Source organism: Notolepis coatsorum (genome assembly GCF_963971535.1).
Source record: "Notolepis coatsorum genome assembly, chromosome: 3".
NCBI classification, from domain to species: Eukaryota; Metazoa; Chordata; class Actinopteri; order Aulopiformes; family Paralepididae; genus Notolepis; species Notolepis coatsorum.
This window is the reverse complement of record NC_140167.1, coordinates 129980395-130001943: the sequence shown is the minus strand read 5'-3', so window position 1 is coordinate 130001943 and position 21549 is coordinate 129980395. Positions and strand designations below refer to the sequence as shown.

Below are 21549 nucleotides of genomic sequence, written 5' to 3'. Positions count from 1 at the left end.
CATTTCTGTGTGCCCGATGATTTTCCTGGGAAAGTCCTACCAGACACCAGTGTTTAGAACAGCCAACAACATATAAATTCAAAAGCATTCATGAACTATTTAGAATCACAAATTGTGTCATATCAATTGGTGATAGAGTGGCACAATAGACATTTATGTTTGTATATGAAAATTTTTAAGAATATTACTTTAACCTGAGAAGAACTTTTATTGGCTGGTGAAAGTTTTTATCCACTTACCAGTGCTGCCGACAGACCAAAAAGTTAAGAGTTCTCCACAATTCGTCAAGGCTTATATCCCTGTGTTTCTGTCGACGACCCCAGCCAGCACAGACAGTGTATGTGAGTTAGCCCCTGTTAGTTCCCCTGTTAGTTCCCCTGTTAGTTTCCCCTGTTGACTCCCCTGTTAGCTCCCCTGTTAGCCTCGTTAGCTCCCCTGTTAGCTACCCTGTTCCCCACAGCTAGGACTGTCCTTCCAGCTAGCTTGTTCTCCTTTGCTAGTCCAGCCCTGTCTGCTAGCCTAGCTCCGGCAGCTAGCGCAGCCTATGCTAATGTAGCAGTACAGCTAGCATAGGCCCTGTAGCTAGCAATGCTCTGGCAGCTACCCAGTCCCTCTGCTAGCCCCACTTTAGGTGTAGCTTCCCCTGCTAGCATGGCCAGTTTTTTTTGTTTGTTGCTTTGTCATGTCCCCTGCCCTGCTGTCTGATTTTTTCGGTCGCCCGGTGGCTCCCGTGGAGGGGGAGGTAGTGTGAGGATTCGCCTGTTCCCTGAGCTTTTCCCTGTCTCCTCACTTCACCAGCCCCCACCCTTGTGAGAACTTTTCCCTGCCTTCTACTCTCCTTCACCAGCCCCCACCCTTGCGATGATTTACTCTCCTCTACTCTTCACCAGCCCCCACCCTTGGACTTTCTTGTTCAATTACCATCACGCAGCTGTCATAGTTTGTGATTAGCGCCCCTGAGGGCTTTATATACCTGGACCTCCCTTCCAGTCCTGGTCGGGTCGTTCTGTATCTGTATCTGTGTTCGTTCTGTGTTCATGGAGTGCTGTACGTTACCATTCTGTACGTCACCATCACCTGCCGCGTCTCCGGCGTGAGACGACGGCCCAGCCATCACCACCTGTCGCCGTTTGCCTGGAGTGGGACGCCGTCTTCGCTCTCTAATTCTCTACGGGAGGTTTTCCAGTGTTCCCACTCCAGACGTCAAGGCGGCTCGCCATCGCTCCCGATTCCACGGGAGGAAGGCGTCTCTTCGTGATCCTCGTTCCTGGGGTGAGGCTCGTCGTCGCTCCCTAGTATTCCACGGGAGGTCGGCGTGTTCCCATCCCGGTCCCCTGGGACCCCCTTTGTTCTGCGCTGCCCGTCTGCAGCATCCGAGGAAGAGGAGGAGGATCTCCGTGCCCGGCCCCCGCTGTCGGGCCCCTGTCTCCGTGCGCGGCCTCCGCTGTCGGGCCCCTGTCTCCGTGCCCGGCCTCCGCTGTCGGGCCCCTGTCCCCGTGCCAGGCCTCCGCCGTCGGGCCCCTGTCCCCGTGCCAGGCCTCCGCCGTCGGGCCCCTGTCTCCGTGCCCGGCCTCCGCTGTCGGGCCCCTGTCTCCGTGCCCGGCCTCCGCTGTCGGGCCCCTGTCCCCGTGCCCGGCCTCCGCCGTCGGAACCCTGTCCTCATCCCTGTAAGCAGCTCTGGCCCTCGCCCTGTCCAAGGCCTTAACCCTGTTCTCTGTCCCTGTCTCCAGCCTGCCTTTCCGGGCCTCTGTCCCTCTCTCCAGTGCCCCTGGTCCTGACACAATCCTGATAGCTCACGTTAGCCAGCTGCTCATGCAATCGGTAATGCTAGCAGAATGAATGGATGTAAACTTTATTTAACATATTGCATATGGGTACAATACAATACGGCTCAATACAAACAATTGTTAAGGGAATGCAGACTGTTGTAGCTTGGACTGGGGTCCTTATAACAATAACTTGACAACACATGGTAGCTGAAGCTATTTGGGACACGGAGCTCTGTCCCAAACACACACACTGTTGTCACCGGAAGGGCACGCAGATGGTATCTACTGCGCATGGGCGTTTTCGCAACAACTGCTCCGTGCTGACTACACGCTGTTGTCGAAGCGTTTTTTTTGCGTATCTCCAAACGCAAACACAATTTTGCGTTTCAGCCGTATCCACAAAAAAACGGCAAAAAACGCATTTCTGTGTAGATAGGACATCAAACGTCGTCAAAAACGTATAAAAAAACGCCAGGAATACACTAGTCTAACCATAGCCTTAGCCCTGGTCCTTAGCCTTAGTCCCTTAGCCTGTTCGCCTCTTAAAGGCACAGTGCCGCATTTTCCATATTTCCTTGACTCGTGTTTTTGTGTTTTCCCTTAAAGGGACTGTGCCGCTTTTTGTTCTATAATAAATATTTGCCCTGTTTTGGCTTACTCTCATACCTGTCTTGTGTTGTGCGATTGGGGTCGGTTACAAACCATAACACTGTCAAGTGCAGATGAGCCTATGAAGTAGTACCACAGAGTCCAGTTAATTGTCTCTCTGTTTATTTCTCCTTTCACATCCCAGCTTCCTGAGATCAGTATTGGAGGGCTGACCTGGATTAAAGAAATTCTTAGTCAACTAATATATTAGTTGATTTCATCGATAAATCTGTAACATTAACATTTTCTACATCCAATAATGCAGACGGACCTCTTGAAAATCGTAGCCAACTAAAACCAAACTGACCGATTAATCATGGTTTTCAAACCTTTTCATGTCAAGGACCCCCAAATTGATCAAGGACCTCCATTTGATAAGATCTTGTCCTAATGACCAATGATGAGAATATATTTTTGTTATGATTTAATCCAGAATCCCATGGAGAGATAAACTAACAGAGGAGAAAGCAGTGTAGTCATTCTTATAAATTCTCTCAGACTACTAACTTCTTACTTACTTCTAGTAAAATTTAGAAGAATTAGTGAAATTAAACCATTTCCAATTTCGCTGGGGCCCCCCCTGGAACACCGGACAAATTGATGTGGGGGCAGCCCTACAGAATTCTAACAGCTTTTATAAAGTAGCATATAGCTTAACCCATAAATTATATATTTATTATTGTATATGTCGATATCATTGTAAATCAGGGCTTGCCCTCAATGATCTATCAAGATTAAATAAAGATTGAATGAAAAAAATTAATACATTGAATGGTCACCATCTGAAAAGGAAGGAACACAAGTAACACTCCAAACAAATGTTACAAAATCTTTATTGACGTATTACAGTGCTAAACTCTAAAAGCAAAGGCCAGCATGTTAATTACAAGATACTAGAACGTGAGGAATAGACATTATTAAATATCAAAGTGGCTAAGAGTTTTGCAGCCATGGAGAAAGAGCTTCTTTGGCTTAAGTGATTGACTGTACTAATAGGCTATAGACACAAATAGTACTCCGTACAACATAATCCCATGTGATGTGTGGCGACCATAATTCTGTCACAAAATAGCTCCCATGTTTGACCTAGATGAAGTGAACTGACTTCAAAACAGCAAAAAGGACTTGAGACATCTACCTATGTCACCATGTCTGATTTTGCGTATCAGGAAAAAAAACTAAAAACTAACCAGAGTAAAGTATTTTCATGAATAACAAACAAGAAATACCTGAAAACCAGTCACATTTTAATCATGTTTGACACTTTTTCAGAATAAGGGGGGAAATATCCCTCTGCACGACTGAGCACATACTGTACCATACATCATATAGGCTATATCGGAAAATAATGCGTGTCATTTCATAAAGGATATATGTCTTTTATTTCTATATTTACCATTTTCTCTCTTTTCTTCTTATAGATAATTAGGCTAGTGGAATTTAGTCTTTACAAAGAAAAACACTGTGGCATATAAAGTCTCCCTCTGTACCCCCCATCCTACACATACACTGATGTCAAGCTCTGTAGAAAACATTTCAGTGTAATCACATGCAGCGCATTCTTCGCCTATTTAACAGAGTGTTAAAGACTTAACAGCAATTCCCTTGCATAGTTCTTTCGTAATAAATTTTTTTTGTAGCTTAGAAATCTATACTTGAAGTTGTGTAAGATTGAGGGTGGAACACCACCATGGTTATCTGGAATCAGAACCAAGGTGCAAAGGTTCGTCAGAAACAGCACTGGGATTGGCCATACAGCAGTATTAATTTACAGAGTAGGCCTACATGAAATGTCCACAAAGATGAACATAAACCTCCACAAACCACTCGAAGTTCCCATCTTCTAATGTGTTTTAAAGGGATATTTTAGTAGAACTTATCCAGTTTCATCTATCAAAAGTCATCTACTATAGTAAGCTAGCGATCACTGATGTCCCTTTCGTCTTCTGTCAACACCACCATTACTCCCAGGTGTCAGGCTCCTCATTCACTTCCATTCATTTGGGGGACCTAGTCTAAATATCATACTTCTGAAGTATGAACAAACTGCTGCTGTGCAGATGTCAATAAAACATACAATTCTCAGTCAAAGGTAGGTGTCTGTTTTCGCATTTGATGTGTCTTTACAGATTCATTACCTTTGAAAAATATGTAAATTTTTTGTAGGTTTGAGTGTGGCTGTATTATCTTTGCCTTGCGTGGAATGTTGGGGAGTGGTTACCATGGTCACCTGCTGATCTGCTGAAAGAAAGATTCTAAACATTCTGTGAAAAGTTGACAGTTGGTCAAACACCTCAAATGAGAAATAGTTTATTTACTGACAATAACAAGTACCTTTGACACAGAAAAACACAGAATCTGTCCGACGCCTGGGAGGAATGGTGGTGTTGACAGCGGACGACATAGCTTGCTTACTTGCTAGACGACTTTAGATAGAGGTACGACTGCTGAAAAGCTCTACTCAAGTGAAATATCCCTTTAACCTTCTAACAGCTTTACATCTTCTTTCCTCGCCACATACATTATCAGTCCAAGCCTCAATCCAAATGTATCACCATCTTGTTTACCAACCTCCATCCCCACCCTTACTTCCTTACTCCCTCCCAATACCACCCCCCAACCTATGCCCAGGAGGCTCTGCAAGGGTGAAACACCTGTGGTACTCCTTGTGCTAGCGTCTCAACAAGGAGGCCAGGAGCATGAAAAATGGGCTGCACAGAAGTCATCTGTCAAACCCAGGAATGCCGCCCTACTCTCCCCTTCCCTCTTCTCCCACTTCTCGCTCATGCGTTTACGTATCCGTTTGGCATCGTTTCATTCAAGGAGTCGTTACGTTTGGTTAAGCGCCCATATCTAAGGCTCCTTATGTGTTTAGAATCGCAGACAGGCAGAGAGGCAAGTCTTAGGCAGTACGTCAAAAGAATAATGAAGCTGACGACTTTGATACAGTTTTCAGTTTGCTTATAGCTGATACTTCAAGCTTTCCATCTGGTGGATATCAAACCCCTATAGGTTATGCTCAAGGGTTCATGCAATACTTCTCAACCAGTTAAACGGAGCGAGGGAACACGTTCCTGAAAAGGGAATAAGTTATGGGAATCTTTTACTGTCGCTCTTATCTTCAAAACATGCAGGAATCCATCCCTCCAGGACGGCAATTACTCATGGCAGCTTGTGTAAGTTGACAGCATCGGTGGGTATAAAAGTGTCAGTGTGTATGTGGGGGCGTCTGTGGTGGTTCTCCAGTAAGTTTGTGTGTGTTCAAGAATTTCATCATAATGTAATTGAGTAAACATTTCACCATGCATGCACCATGTGTGCCCCAAAAGGACTACTAATATCCACCCAAGCATTACAGTAAATCGAAAATGTTCAAATGAATGCAATATTTATAAAAGTACACACTCAAGGCAGTATCGATAGTTTCTACTTTATATATGTTGTAAATACCTAGTTAGTAGTGTGATCCCCTTGTCAAAAATTATCATGTAATCCCTCTACATAAAAATACACAGTTGCCCTGCAAAAAGAACGGCCGGAGAAATTAAATAGCGTCACTCTAAACTCTATGATTGTATCCTTTCCATCACTTACTGTATGTGTTTTCCTGTTTGGTGCATATATAAGTAGTAACTTCAGTCCTAACTTGATCCATGTGGATTGATGAGATGAGATGAACAACCTCGGACAACTCGCATACACTTCAAACATATTCAATAAGATCAGGGTTAATGCAGTACAGGACACAAGCAACAATGTAAACAACCTATAGGCATTCTACTCTAAAACACCCCAGGAAACCTTCGCTGAACACTTACCATAGGAACTCCCACGCCAACTAGCAAACATCCTGGCAACACACTGCCTTCACAAGCTGTGGGCAGCACCACCGTTGCCAAAAGATTTACCCATCCTTCATGAAGGCACAAAGAACAAAGAGGCTATTCGTCAGCTAGACAGAAAGAAACAGAGGAAAAACAGAGCAGGAGGGAGATAGTTGGCCCGGAGTCCAGGAGATGTGCTGTTCTTGAAGCGGAGGTTCCAGTTGAATTATAACATGTTGGATAGTTGCTTTCCTTGGGTAGCCCCGCAGAAGGGTTAGGGAGCACCTGCATTGGATCATAGGCACTTGGGATGAGGTGACATGCAAAAGAGTGGACCAAGAGAGACCACCTAAGAAGGCCAAGTTTATGTGTTCAGTACTTTGCTTATGTGGGTGTAATAGGTAGACAAAAAGGGGGGTCCGGTGAAGACTGTTTGGAGAGGAAGGATGACCTTTACTGTTAGCAGTGTAGTATATATAAAATCGGTAACAGGAAAAAGGAATTTATGCTCAACAAAATCTACAAATGACAGATTAAGATGCTTGCTCCACACTAATGGGTGCTGTGGGAATCTGGGCAGCCACTGCCGCCTCCACAGGACTCTTGTGGTGTTCCGCCTCCTCTGCCTCCACATCATCTTCGACATGCTCTGGAACCGCCAGCTTGGCAGGGCGATCGACATTCAGGTCACACTGAAGACTTTCTGCTTCTCCATTGACTTCCAGCTCCACCTTGATGTCTCCTGGGGTGGAGAGGCTCGGTATCTCTTCTCCCATCGTCACATGACCTTCCTGGGTCTGCCCCTCTGCCAGGGGGAGCTCTCCATCTAAGCCACCCAATGGAGGGATCTCCACATGGGCTACCTCCACAGGTGAGCCCACTGCATCCTGCAAGGGGACCTCCCCGTCCCGCACCTTTTTGACATTGAAGGTTATGGGAGACACCTTGAATGTAGAGCTCTTGGAAGTCGGGCTCTTGGGATGGTTGGGGGTGAGGCTCTTCATGATCTTCTCACGGCGCTCGGGCGGCACGATCTTGGTGCCTATCTTGTTAATCTTCTTCTCAATGCTCTGGCGTGAGAAGGCCTTCTTGAGGCTGTCCACTTTCCTCAGGCTGGAGCGCTTCAGCTTCTCTGCGCGGGATCTCTCCGCGGCATGGGTGGCGCCCAGGGCTTCCAGCATCTCGTCTTCCTCGCGGAACCCCATAGCATCCTCGTCCTCATCGGAAGACAGGCTAATGGTCTGGAGACCTTCCTCAGGGCAGTGGTTTGCATCCACTGAACCTGCAATGGAAGGAGCAGGCCGGGAGCCTCCCACATCCAACTGGCTAGAGGCTTTGAGAGAGTCCTTAACAAAGACACTGGACGGGATCTCGTTGTCTTCCTAAGGGGGAGACAGAGGGAGAGAGAAAGAGGACGTGGGTTAAGAGGGTGGTCTTGTGGGTTGGTCATGTGAGACGGCATGACCACTTGACCTACGCTTTAGGTCAAAGAGAAATATGATGCATTGAAGCATAAGGGTTTACTGGGAAAGCTTTGATATATTGTAGTGAGCGTGATGGTTCAACATTGTTCGGATTTAAATGGGTATGGTCAATGTAACTAACTAGTTATTTTGAGAGGAGGCAAGGTAGTTTTTCCTAGAAATGACTTATAATGAATAATTAAAGTCAAGATGATCGATTTCAGGTAGACTCCGAGTCCTAAGCACATTCCTCACAAAAACATTAATCTATACTATCTGCCATGTGCTTTGGCCATTGTAAACGTATGTCAGGGTTCAAGTATAATAGATTGCGACATGCTGAGTCGATGTGCCTGGGGAGCGTTAGAGAAACCAGTCTCCACATGTCTTTCTTGTCCGAGGAATTCCACCTGTTTCTCTGTGTGAGTCAAATACTCCCCCCCTTAATTTGCTCCCTGTCTCCATCCCTCCATATGCGAGCAGCATATTCAACATTTATGACCATATGTTGTTGAAAGAGAGTGAGTGAGAGAAATAGGGTTGGAGAGGGGAGGGGTGAGGAGAGAGAGAGCTAGAGAATTATAAGTCAGGATAAATCAGCTTGATGTCAACAATAAACATCTGTCCGTAGAAAAGGTATGAGCCGAGCCCTCGGATTTCTTTCCCACGTGCAAACAGTGTGGAAAGAAATTCCAGCCTGAGCATGACATAAGAGCAAAATTGCCACCGTGTGAATATGGCCCTATGTGTATACTACCCACACTGATAAACACATCGGTTTCCACTTTGGGGGGATTTTCGCTTCGGTGTCACCTCCCCATCTACCTTGAAAGAACCAATCCAAGTTAGTGAGAGTGAGAGTGAGAGTGAGAGTGAGAGAGAGAGAGAGAGAGATAAATTCTGTTCACTTTAAACAACTGCTCCCTTTGACACGAGCTGTGATTATAGGTGAACATATGAGCCATGGTGGCATGTTTACCTGTATTAACCCCACATGGTTCAATGAACAGCATTGCCAGGGTGGAAGGGAAAACAAGTTCCAATCAAATTAAAGTTAAACATAATTTGATTTGAAGCTCAGTTGATTTATTTTTTTGCTCAGGAGATTACAGAGATTAAGTATATGACAGCACTACAGCAGTGGATCTCGGCATAATGGAATGTGTTAAGACTCAGATGAGTATGGAGAGGGTGTATCAGGGGTCAAGAGTTGTCCACACACAGGTTTCATTAGTTGGGGTTTGCTTTTGGTGGTGTGTGTGTGTTTAATCATATGCTTGCCACTGTGTTATACCTGTATTAGTGAGGAGAAGAATGCACTGAAGTATGAAATGTGTTCTATGGAATCCACTGTAGTAAAAGGACTTTGGAGGAATGCGTCAAACAACAGGATGCCACAAGTTACTGGATGACTGTGTAATGTGTCATCATTGTCCATGAGCTGTCATTAACACATATTTAAGGACTAGACCAACCAGACAGTCAGGAAGAGCCCTGCCCCCCCCTGTCAATCACTCACTCGCCACCAATGGCCTTCCCTTGGCAGTACAGTCACGGTTAATCTCCACAGTGTGCACCAGTCAGCGATTCTAATTGTTCTGGCACATCAAACCCCTTTAAATGAGTGGCTGTCTTGTTTGATGTGGTGTAGGGGCGACAGTGGCTCAGGAGGTAGAGCAGTCGTCTGGTAATCCAGAGGTTCCCGGTTTGATTCCCGCTCCTCCCGGGCAGCGTGTCGAAGTGTCCTTGAGCAAGACACTAATTGCTCCCGATGTGCAGGTTGGCACCTTGCATGGTTGCCTCTTTGAGGAACAAATTCTAAAGCGCTTTGGATAAAAGCACTATATAAATGCAGCCATTTATGTCACATTTATGGCTGCTAATGTTGACAGACAAGCCAAAATCCGTTGTGGGATATGAATTTAAAGAAACTAAGAACATACGGTGCATCACCGTTTATCAGGTGCATGACAACGTTGCAGGAAATAATGTGAATCCAATTCTTTCTATAAAACTTTTTATATGTAACTAAAATGCATTGTGAACTACCACTTTCATGTAATCAGAGCATCTTCTGAATATTATGGAGAATATTATGGTGCTGGGTTATATCGTACCAAATTTAGATTTGGACTATATTGTATATCATTTTGATTCAGCCAATATATTGTACAATATTTTGATAATAATAATAATAATAATAATAATTTGATAATAATCTTTCACTATTAGTCATTGTTAATTTGGACAACAAAAGCATCACAATTCACTATATATTTATATATACATACATATATATATAACAAAAACAAAACAATACAATCATACTGTACATATAGACAATAAATAACAATATCGCTGTGGTATATGGTATATTGTCCTGCCCTACCCCATGGCAGTGCACAGTCCTTCATAACAAACCCATATGGCAGGTCATAGAAAGTGGACAACCAGATACCCCTCTTGTTTTCACAAACCTCCAGATACCAGACAACAGACACCTGACACCTCTCTTGTTTTCACAAACCTCCAGATACCAGACAACAGACACCTGACACCCCTCTTGTTTTCACAAACCTCCAGACACCAGACACCGGACACCTTGGTCTAAAGCATGCAGGCTTGATTCACGGCTCAGGTGCGCTATATGCGAAAACAAATAAAAAAGAATGTCTAACCCCAACTAACCTTACTGTCATGCACTTGTCCTAATAAACTAACCTACACTGGCACTCAACACTTTGATGTACATTGTTACTCAGCTGATAGAGTTGTGCCCTTCCTGATGACTTGTGGTACAGAACTTGTAAGTCGCTTTGGATAAAAGAGTCAGCTAAATGACTAAATGTAAATATGCCAAGCGCATGTGCAGTATCTCTCAGCAAACGCCAGTAAATCTGTCAGCGTGTCCTCGGCACCAAGACAAACATAATCAGCCCTAAGAACAAAGCTCTGCATTCAGAGCTAGGCTTTAGCAAGGGTGTTCAAATTGTACATTTGCATGCAGTGTTGAATTTAATAGTAAAACAATAGTAAAACAAAATTATCAACAATCCATCAGGATAAGTGGAAGGTGGAGATTTTGAAAAAACCTAAACTTAGAAAATATATTGCAATTAAAAATGAGTATTTTACTGAACCTTATGTAATGTTAAACTTAAAGAGAAGACGGAGGTCTCTGTGTGCCCAGTTGAGGTCTGGCACCCTGCCATTGGCTGTGGAAGTGGGTAGATTCCAGGGTAAACCTGAGGAGGAGCGGCTGTGTGTTCTGTGTGATCTGGGAGTGGTGGAGGATGAATATCATTTTGTTTTTTATTGCCCTTTGTACACCACTTTGAGGAGGGCTTTATTTGAAAAAATTCAAATTGCAAACCCAGATTTGTTTTGGCAGTCTGAGAGCTGTATGTTGAGTTGTTTTTTTGTGGAGGACATCTTCGGTTTTGCAGGATTTTTGGAGAAGGCATGGCACCTGAGACAAAACACACTGTATCCTATATAATTGTATTTGAATTCACCTTGTTTTTCTGTTTTTCTGTTTATTTACATTGAGTACAGCTTGTGTTATATTACGTTTTATTGTATTTTCTTGTATTTTTCTTTTTTTATGGCCATCTTGGTCTATGTAATTTGTTAAGTAATTGGTAAAGTATATTATTATATACTTATTGTTATGTGTCTTGTAAGCCCATATGGGCTGGGCATACATCTGTATGTAAGACACGAAAATAAAAAATATCAAATCAAATCAAAGTATAGTCTAATATATCTAATATCCTAAAAAAATAAATAATGTTGATCCACTTTTTCTCCTCCTGTTTTTCTGTCGTTATGCCAATTCCCCCCTCTCCTTCCTGGTCGTTGCTCGCATGTTCCCCCCACTGGTCGGTCTAGGGAGCCCTGAAGTCTATCAGATGCTTCCTCCGAGACATAGGAGACAGCCAGCAGCATCTTTTCACCTGCCAGCACGGACTCTCATTGGTGAGGTGTAACGTGTGGGAGGTCACACTACCCTCCCTCGCTGTGCAGGCGCCCTGACCGACCTGTAGGAGTCGCTGTTTACAACGACCAGAATTCCACCCCACCGGCTTCCCTCCTGCTGACTCTGCCAATTGAGCCAGTATGACAGCCGGCCAAGCCGGATGCAACGCTGACAGCCGGATTCGATACCAGTGTCTCTCGCGTTGGTGACGAGCGCTTAGTCCGCTGCGCCACCAAGCCGCCCTTAATATCTTTAACATTTGTAGTTATTCAAGAGTAGTGCACCATAGTCTCATTGAGGGCAGGAAACTAACATTTGAGTCTACGGGCCAAAGCTGGAAAATCCCATAATATTTTATTTGAGATTTTACACCGGATTTTACATTATTGAGGTATTATTGGACCTGAGAGCCCCTCACTTAAACAAACATGTTGGTCCACAAAAATAGTTTCCCTTTCATTGACTATGAAGCAGATCCTGAATTTACATCTTAAAATCACAGTTTTGAGTCTTGATTCTCTCTTGGTTTCTAATATTATTATTGTTATTATGTTCTATTCTATTATGATTAGGCCTGGGACTTTATCGCATTCATTTTGATTAATTAACTACAGAAAGAATTAAAAGTAAAAAAAAATTGATGCATTTAATCGTATGATGATTTTTCTTTATTGTGTAAGAATTAGAGGTGGGCATAGATAATTTTTTTTAATCTAGATTAATCTATCTGCAATCCTGGATTTAATCTAGATTAATCTAGATTAAAATGGCTAAAAAAAAAGAAAAAACCTGCCGAAGGCATTCAAAATATGTGTGTTCTACCCAAATAATGACCAGAAGTAAGTCCTTACTTTTTCTTTCCTCCTTATGTTTCTCAGGCCAGGTGGCCCATTACACCATGAGCCCATCTCCCGTATTACAGACTGTTTGAAAAAGCTGTTTTGCTATGATAATTGGTAATGAAATATCAAAATAATGTTCAATAAGATGTACTTGTGTTTAATAAGTTGTTTTATTCAGAAGTTAACACAAATAAATAATATTACCAGTACAGTACAGTATCTAGCACACTCTCAGGAGCAAAACAGAAAGAAGCATTTCAAACTTGAACTATGATTTTTATTTTTTTTAGATTAATGCGTTAATTATATTATCGCGCGATACTAGTATCGCGTTAACGCAGCACGTTAACGCCGTTAACGGCCCAGCTCTAGTAAGAATATTACCTTTCAAAGGAGACCAAACTCATGCATGTGCTATAACTTATATAATAAATCGCAAATAACTTTTTTTCTTAGTCTGGTTTGTTCATACAGAAGAAAATGAGAGAAATTAGTGAACAAATTTTTTTTTTTTTTTTTTTGACATGACACAAACATTTACAGTAGAAATCCACTATAAATCACAGGGCTATGTTTGAAGTCTCACGGTGTTCCATTAGACAGACCAATTGAACACCACAGATACCACAAATTCTTCTACGCAAGAGAGACATCGAGAGGTTTTGTTTCAGAATTTTATCATCAATTACTAACGTCCTCGTATGAAACCCTCCAACTTGACTCTGTCTGGAGGAGGGATATACCAGACCTGGAAAATGACTTTGATTGGCAAGGAGCCTGGGCAAATGTCCGACTTACATCAAGGAACCCGGATCATCAACAAATCAATCTTAACTATATTCACAGGACATACTTGACTCCTATAAGACTGTGCCGAATGGGGCTCAAACAAGATTCCAAATGCACCCAATGTACAAATGGGGACGAAGGGACATTTATGCACATGTATTGGGACTGCTCACCAGTTAAGGCATTCTGGAAAGATGTGACCCAACAAATATCAAAACTCGTATCTTGGAATATACCTGTACACCCCTCGGTATTGCTGTTGAATGATGTTTTTGAGTTTGCAGTGAATCCACAGCTAAAGAGATTGGTTTTATCGGGTATCACAGTAGCCAAAAAGCTGATCGCATCACGCTGGTTTCAACCGGAAAAAATGTGCCGTAAAGTTTGGTTTCTTACATATCTCGATGTAATTTACCATGAAATATCTACAGCAAGAATTCTGGGTCTCAATGAATCCAAAATGTCAATGTGGTTAGAAGTGGTGGAGAGAATAAAAGCTAGCTTATAATGGTAGTGTCTGGTTAGGTGCGAGGGATAGTGGAGGTACTTCTCAAGGTGGGGTCCGGGAGGGGGGGGTTCGAGCTGAGCATATGTGTGTAGTTTTTTTTTTAGATAACAGGTATTATGGGTATATCTTATATAAGACAACTAACTAAAAGGTGATCTCATTGGATGTGCCCTGACAATTAATGCTTGTATATCTTATCGTGTGTTGTCATGTTTGTTTATATGTTTGTTTAAAAAATAATAAAAAAATAAAATATAAAAAATTAAAAAATAAATCACAGGGCTATTACCGACATAATACTAACAATAAAAGAAAAGAAGAGAAATTGAGATCAATCAAGAGTTCAATTAAATGTTCTGGAATGTACTTGAAAGTACTGCGTTTTACTTTTACCTCGAAAGTGCTTGAGTTTACAAAAGGTCCTTTGCGCTATATTAGGCTTGGGCGGTATGACGGTATACCAGGATATTTCGAAATCCCGCCGGTATGATCAGGGACGCGGCAAGGGGTGGTGCTGCGGGGGCTGCAGCACCCCCACCTGGCAGGGAGTTGTAACTGCAAGGTTGTTTAGGCTTTTATTCCATTGTAATACCGTATCCTACTCAGTCACGAGCTGCACTGCAGATTTACCCTACTCTTAAAATTCGGAAAAGATCCTCATAGGGGCGCTGTCTCGATAATGCAGTATTCCCTGTTATACAGACCGGTGTTTTAGGCATGTAAACAAAGGGATCCCGAACGCGGAACTGAAAGTGGGTTAGGGAAAATCTTTACGCTACCGGGCTGCACCGGGCAGAAAAGATTATTGATGCCAAGACGAAACGTTGCATTTTGCTGCATTAAGGTAAGACAATGATGGTTAATCTATTATTGGATGCCTTCATTTGAACACTTAAATTGCACTATATATTAAAAGAGGAAAAAATGTGCGCGCTGCGCGGTCATTGCCTCCCCTTCAGCGCAACCCGCCTATGACGTTATTATATCACTTATCTCAGCACCCCCGCGGCCCTGGGTATGATTCTCAATACCGTGACGTCACAGACTGCTATTACACTGACACGGAGTTGATTGTAGTGCACAGCACGCGCCAGCAGAGGGTTACGTGGCTATCGTTGTGAGCTAACGGTGATACCTGGCTGGTGCTGGCTAACTAACGTGGCTATCGTTGTGAGCTAACGGTAGTACCTGGCTGGCGCTGGCTAACTAACGTGGCTATCGTTGTGAGCTAACGGTAGTACCTGGCTGGTGCTGGCTAACTAACGTGGCTATCGTTGTGAGCTAACGGTAATACCTGGCTGGTGCTGGCTAACTAACATGGCTATCATTGTGAGCTAACGGTAGTACCTGGCTGGCGCTGGCTAACTAACGTGGCTATCGTTGTGAGCTAACGGTAGTACCTGGCTGGCGCTGGCTAACTAACGTGGCTATCGTTGTGAGCTAAAGGTAGTACCTGGCTGGTGCTGGCTAACTAACGTGGCTATCGTTGTGAGCTAACGGTAGTACCTGGCTGGCGCTGGCTAACTAACGTGGCTATCGTTGTGAGCTAACGGTAGTACCTGGCTGGTGCTGGCTAACTAACGTGGCTATCGTTGTGAGCTAACGGTAATACATGGCTGGTGCTGGCTAACTAACATGGCTATCATTGTGAGCTAACGGTAGTACCTGGCTGGCGCTGGCTAACTAACGTGGCTATCGTTGTGAGCTAACGGTAGTACCTGGCTGGCGCTGGCTAACTAACGTGGCTATCGTTGTGAGCTAAAGGTAGTACCTGGCTGGTGCTGGCTAACTAACGTGGCTATCGTTGTGAGCTAACGGTAGTACCTGGCTGGTGCTGGCTAACTAACGTGGCTATCGTTGTGAGCTAACGGTAGTACCTGGCTGGCACTGGCTAACTAACGTGGCTATTGTTGTGAGCTAACGGTAGTACCTGGCTGGCGCTGGCTAACTAACGTGGCTATCGTTGTGAGCTAACGGTAGTACCTGGCTGGTGCTGGATAACTAACGTGGCTATCGTTGTGAGCTAACGGTAGTACCTGGCTGGCGCTGGCTAACTAACGTGGCTATCGTTGTGAGCTAACGGTAGTACCTGGCTGGCGCTGGCTAACTAACGTGGCTATCGCTCTGTGATTTGTTTACTTGGTAACACGGGTTGCTAAGGATTGCTTTAGGTTCGAGGTTGAAGAAAGTGCACTTTTAGGTTGAAAGAACGGCCCTAATGTCAACGTGTTTCAATATAAACGTTATGTATGGTGATAGCGAGTATATTGTTAGCTCCCCCCCCCCACCGCCCAAGCCTACGCTATATATATTATTCCTAAAATTGCTGCACTTTGTTAAAAATTGCATTGATCTGTTGGTCTGTGTAGTAGCTAATACAGGATTTTGCTGCTTAAACGTATGTATAATGTATATTCATTGATTCACTCGTATACCAAAATTCATTTGAATTGAAAATGTTTGCTTTTCGCATCAAATATTGATATGCGATTACAATGTGATTAATTTAGATTAATTAACTATAAAGTCTCAAATTAATTTGATTAAAATGTTTAATCGAGTCCCACCACTAATTATTATTATTATTATTTATATTTATATTATTATGTTCTATTCTATTATTATTAACATTATTATCTATTATTACTATTGTTCACAACTATTGATAATGACAACATATAAAAGATCTGAAAGGCAAAGCTGAACCGAGATCAATATTCCACAAACTCTTTATTCATTACTTCACACTTCAAACAAGAGCTTATACCACAAACGACCACTAGGGGCATGTTAAAAAGCCCTATAAAAAGCTGCAGGTTTTCGGTGCACTGAGGGGTTTGATTGAGAAAGAGCAGCTAATCTCAGCGGATGGCAGCGAGTCCCTCAGGGCCCGCCCATGCAGGTCTGGTTTCAACCAGACCTCATTGGGTTAAGGTGTCGCTCCCTCCCTCTCTCTTCCTCCTATCACTCCGTTCTGCTGTATTTGAATAGGAAAATGAATGCCAAATGTCCCAATTTTTTTACGCTGATCCCGACATTGCACCACACCCAAGAAGATTGTGGATCAAGAGTGTGTTCGCATTTGCCTCATTCACTCCTCCACTCTCCAGTGTTGGGTAGAAAACCCAACACGTTACAGTAATAACATTACTTTTCCTAGTGACAGGCAGTGACACATTACCTTTTATGCTTTAATCAGGATGAAAGATGACAATGTTTGTTGTTGATCTTTTAAGTAAAATCTAAGCTGCGCTCAAGACTATAAGATGCCTTGAGATGTAAGAAGACCTAGTGGCGAAAGTAGAGGTTCTTGCACTCTAAAAGTAGAGGTTCTTGCCCTCTAAAAGTAGACGTTATTGCACTCTAAAAGTAGAGGTTCTTGCCCTCTAAAAGTAGACGTTATTGCACTCTAAAAGTAGAGGTTCTTGCTGTTTCATCTGTTTGCAGAGCGAGAGCCCCTTCTTTCCCCTCACTTTTCACTCTTACTTCTACTGAGTAAAAGAGCCTCGACACAGTGGCCATATTTGTTTTCTTGGATCACAATGGGTGCATTTCAGTGAGCGGATGATTCGTTCACTTCTGTATTCTTCAAAACACAAGAACTACGGCGATGAAAAACAATCCGGGTGCACTCTGCCTGTTGTTTTGACCATTTTGGTTCTTGTAGTAGCAAACCTTACGGCAAAGTTTTAACACTGGAATGAACAGGCACTTCTGCATCCCCGTCGCAACAACGTTGGTCAATGTGACGGCCGGGGCTCCCTTCCACTGGTCAAATGACTTACTTGTGAGTAGTACGCCCTTGGGTAAAGAAAAGCAAGGTCCACAGTGTAAAGTAAAGTTATCCAAATGGTTTATTTGATAAGTCTCTAAGTATTCCGGTCAATACTACTACAAGGTAAGAAAACTGTATTTTCCCAGTCTCCAAATTCACCGCCGACTCGACACATGAAGACTCCTTCGAAATGTGGGAACCGCAAATCCACTGGTGGGCTCCTGGCTTCAGTCCTCTGTTCGGTCCTCTCCAGTCTGGTCGAAGATTCAAAAGACCCTTGCTTCTTCTTCTTCTTCTTCTTTAGAGTTTCCGGCAGTGTAGACGCATCGTGGCGTATTACTGCCCTCCGCACTTCTTTTGATGGTCTTTTGATGGCGCGACGCTGGAGTTCACTTCGCCTTTCACATCGCGCCGCGCTTATGGTGTCTAGCACAGTCTCTAACAGTAACAGTAGTCTGACCAGTTTGTTTTGTGATGTTTGTAATCTTGTTTAGAAACACGGGTCTCTTGTCCATTGATGGATATATAATGGATATATTTTGTCTGGCACAGTGGTGTAATAGTTAGTGCTCATTCCTGTCATGCGGACGACCCGAGTTCGAAACCCTGCGTGTCTAATATTATTTTTTTTGGAATATAATATTAATGACTGTATACGCAAAAGTAGCCTAGTTTTAAGTTAAAATATTATAAATCTACATCCATTGAGGATGTCATTCTTTATATAGCTCTCAAAGTGCGCCAGATTGAAGCATTTACATCGCAAAATTTTTTTTTTGAAAAAGGGGGGATTCGAACACGGGTCGTGGCAGATAAATAAAATATCCATTATATATCCATTAATGGACAAGAGAGCCGTACGTCGGCCGCCAAATGAAGTTAGATTTATACAGTACACTTTGACTGCTGAATTGACACGTTTAACTTATTCATTCTTTAATTCAGCAACATGTGCTTCTTACTGTTACTGTTAGAGACTGTGCTAGGCGCGACAATGCTGCTGCGGCGTTGAAGTGGGAAAGCGGCAGTGAAACACGGCAGCCTCTGGCGTTGCCGCCTCGGCCGCTGCCGCGGGGCGGGCCGCGGCGTGTCACGTGGCCGTCGCGGCCAATCAGGCCAACCCCGGAAATCAAATCCGTTGCGGAAGTGATACACGCATCCCCTCCTAATGTACAGTTCCCTCCCCCTCGTATGTATATATTTACTGTTAGGATCTGTTTAACAGTACTGTATATTTGCATATCTTGTATGTCACAAATGTAACAGTACTGTATATCTGTATGTCATAAATGTCATGATTAGATTATATGATTAGATTAGATTATTATATCTGTATATCTGTATGTTGTGTATGTCATAAATGTTATTATGAATTGAAAATGGGGGATCCTGATGTAAACAAGACGAAAGTCTTTCTCTGGTCTGCATCCCCTTAACAATTGTGTGTATTGAGCCGTACTGTACTGTACCCATTCTGCAATCTGTTAATTAAAGTTTTCAATCAATCAATCAATCAATCAATCAATCCTTGAATGGGGCCCAAACGCTCTTATTAATCATGATCTGAAAGCCAAAGCTGATCCAAGATTAACATTCCTGCACTATGACTTGATAAATGTGGACCTAGCACATTGATGTTATGACTTTGTGTGTGTGTGTGTGTGTGTGTGTGTGTGTGTGTGTGTGTGTGTGTGTGTGTGTGTGTCCACAGACCTCACACTGTAGCACAATGTCCTTATCATTAATTAGCGTGCCCTCAATACTGGGACTCATTAGGGCTGAGATCACTATGTGTGTGTATGTGTACCCATGTAGGAAAGCAGCCAGTGTTTACAAAAATTATGTATGAGAAGACAAGATGAAAAAAACAATGGCTCAGTGGTAATTGGAAGGTTCCCGGTTCTGTTCCAGCTCCTCCCGGCAGCGCGTCAAAGTTTCCTTGAGCAAGACACTTACCCCTAACTGCTCCCGATGAGCAGGCTGGCACCTTGAATGGTTGCCTCCACCATTGGTGTGTGAATGTGTGAGTGAATGGGTGAATGTGAGGCATAAGTTGTAAAGCGCTAGGCGGCCGGGTAGCACAGCAGACTAAGCGTCTGTCTACCACCGCAGAGACACTGGTATCGAATCCGGCTGTCAGCGGTGCCTCCGGCTTGGCCGGCCGTCATACTGACACAATTGGCGGTGTCAGCGGGAGGGAAGCCGGTGGGTGGTAATCTGGTCGTTGTAAACAGCGACTCCTACAGGTCGGTCAGGGCGCCTGCACAGCAAGGGAGGGAAATGGTGAAGGTAGTGTGTGTGACCTCCCACGCGTTACACTTCACCAATGAGAGTCCGCGCTGTCAGGTGAAAAGAGGCTGCTGGCTGTCTCCTATGTATCGGAGGAAGCATGTGATAGACTTCAGGGCTCCCTAGACCGACCAGTGGGGGGCACATGCACGCAACGACCAGGAAGGGGAGGGGGGAATTGGCATAACGAAAAAAATTGGGATGAGAGGAAAATACAGAAAAAACAGGAGGAGAAAAAGTGGATAAAAAAAAAAATAAGTTGTAAGGCGCTTTGGATTAAAGCTCTATATGAAGGCAGTCCAGTCAATTTACCAAAATCCTGTATAACCCTTTCACTGCCACATTACCACATGGTTAACCCTTTCACTGCCACACTACCACATGGTTAACCTTTCACTACCACACTACAGAAAGTTAACCTTTCACTACCACACTACAGAAGGTTAACCTTTCACTGCCACACTATAGAAGGTTAACCTTTCACTACCACAGTACCAAATGGTTAACCCTTTCACTGCGACAATACAGAAGGTTAACCCTTTCACTGCCACATGACCAAATGGTTAACCCTTTCACTGCGACAATACATAAGGTTAACCCTTTCACTACCACACTACAGAAGGTTAACCCTTGTAGTGTGGTAGTGAAAGGTTAACCTTCTGTAGTGTGGTAGTGAAAGGTTAACCTTCTGTAGTGTGGTGTGGTAGTGAAAGGTTAACCTTCTGTAGTGTGGTAGTGAAAGGTTAACCTTCTATAGTGTGGTAGTGAAAGGTTAACCTTCTGTAGTGTGGTGTGGTAGTGAAAGGTTAACCTTCTGTAGTGTGGTAGTGAAAGGTTAACCTTCTGTAGTGTGGTAGTGAAAGGTTAACCTTCTGTAGTGTGGTAGTGAAAGGTTAACCTTCTGTAGTGTGGTGTGGTAGTGAAAGGTTAACCTTCTGTAGTGTGGTAGTGAAAGGGATAACAGCGGGTAGCAACATGTATGTATTGTGACAAAAGCTTCCTGGACCACAAAATCAGCCACATTTAAAAGCCAGTATGACTGTGACTCAACCCCTGGTAGGACATGTTGTTGATTTCAAGAGTGCAGGTTGCAGTGAGCATGGAATCATAACAGGAATAGGACAGATGTGTTATAGGGACCCTTGCACTGAAGAACCCTATAACTCCCGATTGTGAACGTGATATATCACAAGAAAGTACTCAACCTACTGTCTATAACTATGAATGAACACAACACACTAACTTACCATCATTAGATAATACAGTTTGAAGACATTGTACATTTAGTGAATGCTGGCTGAATCAGCATAACTTAACCACATACTTGGAATAAACACGTACTTGGAATAAACACGTCATTTAATGGCTGAGTCTACACTGAGAGTCTACACATATCTAAAGGGGAATGTCACCCATTTAAAAAAATAAATCACATATGGTATCCTTGTGCCCCACGACAGGTCCTAAAGCTAGAAAACAGAGAGAACACTCCAATCGGTGATGTAACTGGGATGTAAAATCTGAGGCTTACACCCAAAAAGTTTTGTTTAATTCTGGTGCAGAGCTTCTAGCAATGCTAGAATACAAATTATAACATATAAAATTGGGTGTAAGAGCTTACGCAAATATTGTATGGCCTCACAAAGTAAGAGAGCCCTGTTCA

General features: G+C 43.4%; 1 protein-coding gene across 1 annotated transcript in view; it reads right to left on the bottom strand.

Annotated features, from left to right (window-relative positions):
• Positions 1-3245: 3245 nt before the first annotated feature.
• The window catches only part of cavin2a (caveolae associated protein 2a), a 65573-nt gene continuing 47269 nt past the window's right edge, over positions 3246-21549 (bottom strand). The window contains exon 2 of the mRNA XM_084310756.1: positions 3246-7623. Within this exon, the coding sequence (XP_084166882.1) occupies positions 6775-7623 (849 nt within the window). The 3' untranslated portion in view covers positions 3246-6774. The remainder of the gene's footprint in view (positions 7624-21549) is intronic.